Raw genomic sequence first — 2,500 nt, 5'->3', positions numbered from 1 at the left:
TGCCTTTCCAAAAACAGATTTTGTACCTCACCCGGGAGAAGCAGCTTTTCAGAGTCTGTGCTTTAATGAATAATGTGTTTGTATGCTCAAGATATCCAGTGTTATTTTTTGTAACGTGCATAACGGCTGTAGGTTGGAATTGTAGGTATTACCCCATATTGATGATTGATGATTTTTGCTATTTTTGCTTTGACATGATTAATATGTGGTTTCCAGCTGATTTTATGATCAACAACCACACCCAGAAATGTTATTTCGTAAAAACTCTTTCTATGGTTATTATGTTGTCAATTTTCAATTCAACTTGAGGGTTAATTTTATATTTTCCAAATAACAATGATCTTTGTTTTACTCAAATACAATAACAATTTATTTACATTAAATCACCTTTTTTAATGTATTAATTTTGGTTGTGATTGTCTCCATGAGCTGTTGTACATTGCTATTATTATTACCTTTTTTATTCTATTTTAATTCATCCATTTTTATTCTATTTTATCCAACTACACCTGTCTATTTTACTTCATGTTATCTGGTGTTTTCCCCGTTGCAAATGATTGAGTGTAAGACAGCGTTTCCCCGATGTCTCTAAAATCCAATGTTCTAAAACTATTTCTTGTAGTTTAAAGGGTAATTGCCGTTTTTGGGGTTAGTCATTCCAAGTGGTTGTGATGAAATGAGCTGCAGCCGAGAGGCGCGTATATCCGTATAATGGAGTCTACAGGGCAGCAGAATGCAGCCTCTAAATAACACATTATCTGCAGAGAAACTGACTTGGACTTTTTTTTCCTATTTTTTCTACCACTTTTCCTAGAATTTTTTTGAGATTTTTGTTTGTTTGTTTCTTCTCAATTTTTCTTTTCTACTTTTTTTTTTTTTTTTTTACAATTTTTTAGAAGACATGTTTTTGTATTATTGTTTGCCCCCCCTTTTTTGGAGAAATTTTACCACATTTTTCTATAATTTTTTGAGAAATTTTACCACTTTTTCTAGAATTTTACCAGTTTCTTCTCAATATTTTAAAACTATTGACTACATACTATATTTTACTTTTACCACTTGTTTTATTATTGTTTCACACATTTTTTTTTTTTTAATTTAGTTACTTTTTTTGAGAAATTTTACCACATTGTTCTAAAAAAGAAAAGAAAATTTTACCAATTTCTTCTAATTAATTTATAAGTTTTTTTTTTTTTTTTTTTTTTAAATCTTACCACTTTTTTCTAGAAATGTTTCAACTTTTTTTGGAGAAATTGTACCACTTTTTTCCAGAAATTTCTCTATAATCTTTCAAAAATGTAGCTACGCCTAATGTAAACGTACATTGACTGTTTGTGTATTTCTGGTGTTTTGTCCAATGGGGGTCCGTGGTCTAGTTTGTGTCAGTTTTGGGTCCACTACAACACATTAGACTACACCACTGATAGAAACCATATAGTGAAGAGGGACGGGCTGGACTCACCGTGGGAAGTCCATGACATCATGGTCTGTGCAGACAGAGACAGAGATTTGTTATTGAATATTGAAATATGTAATACTGTAAATATATTTGTTATATTGAAATGTCTTTGTAAATAGTTTGTAGCTTTGGCAACGACACATTTCTGTTCATGCCAATAAAGCTAAAGACAGACAGAGACAGAGACAGACTCTCAGTCTTATTACTTTATAAGCTGCAGCTGCAGGTGGAGGAACCTGGTTGTTCATTAACAACTTCCTGTTTCACCACATTTTTCCTCCTGACACCAACAAAAACAGACCCCCCCCCCCCCCCCTCACACAGAGTCTCTCCCTTTCTCCACCTCTCTAACATCTATACAGACATGGACAGAGTAGTACTCCACCCCAGAGGCAGGGCCGTAGTATAGGGGAGAAAGGTGGTGATAACTCTAGGGGCCCAGCGCCCAGTGGGGCCCATAAAAAACCCCAGTAGTCTAATCTTTGTATGACTGATTTATTCTGCGTAAGACCCTGACTAATACTCATAGTACACTGTAAAAACTCAACATCTTCCCAAGAATATTTGTCTTATTTCTTATCAAAATGTCTCATTTCTAGTCAAAACTAATCTCTTTCCACTTAAAATAAGACTCATCACCTAAAAATTAACTTGTTTTTAGATCATTTTCACTTAAATTCACAATAAGTAGAAAAATCTGCCAGTGAAAGTAAGTTTTTTGTGCTTGTAATAAGAAAAACTTGCTCCACTATCAGATTTTTCTACTTATTTCAAGTGAAAATCTGCTTGAAAGAAGTAAAAAGTGTCTAAAAACAAGCTGCTTTTTAATGTGATGAGTCTTATTTTAAGTATAATGACATTTGTTTTGACTAGAAATGACATTTTGACTAGAAATAAGACAAATATTCTTGGTAAGATACTTGAGTTTTTGCAGTGTAATGCTGCATTAGCATCAAAACGAGGAAAGGCTAAATAAAAAATGATAATACATACACAAAAAACTTACTTTCACTGGCAGATTTTTCTATTTATTGTGAATTT

The 2,500-nt window shown here is 32.8% G+C and overlaps 1 protein-coding gene across 1 annotated transcript in view; it reads right to left on the bottom strand.

Moving 5' to 3' along the window:
- The window catches only part of LOC310996403 (Na(+)/H(+) exchange regulatory cofactor NHE-RF3-like), a gene marked incomplete at both ends in the record, with an annotated part of 29,780 nt that extends 28,304 nt beyond the window's left edge, over positions 1-1,476 (bottom strand). The window contains one exon of the mRNA XM_083985778.1: positions 1,463-1,476. Within this exon, the coding sequence (XP_083841904.1) occupies positions 1,463-1,476 (14 nt within the window). The remainder of the gene's footprint in view (positions 1-1,462) is intronic.
- Between the last annotated feature and the right edge of the window lie 1,024 nt (positions 1,477-2,500).

The sequence above is a fragment of the Trachurus trachurus genome (assembly GCF_905171665.1).
Source record: "Trachurus trachurus genome assembly, chromosome: 13".
In the NCBI taxonomy this organism is placed as follows: Eukaryota; Metazoa; Chordata; class Actinopteri; order Carangiformes; family Carangidae; genus Trachurus; species Trachurus trachurus.
The sequence above is the reverse complement of the archived record's forward strand: the minus strand, read 5'-3'. Positions and strand labels throughout refer to the sequence as shown.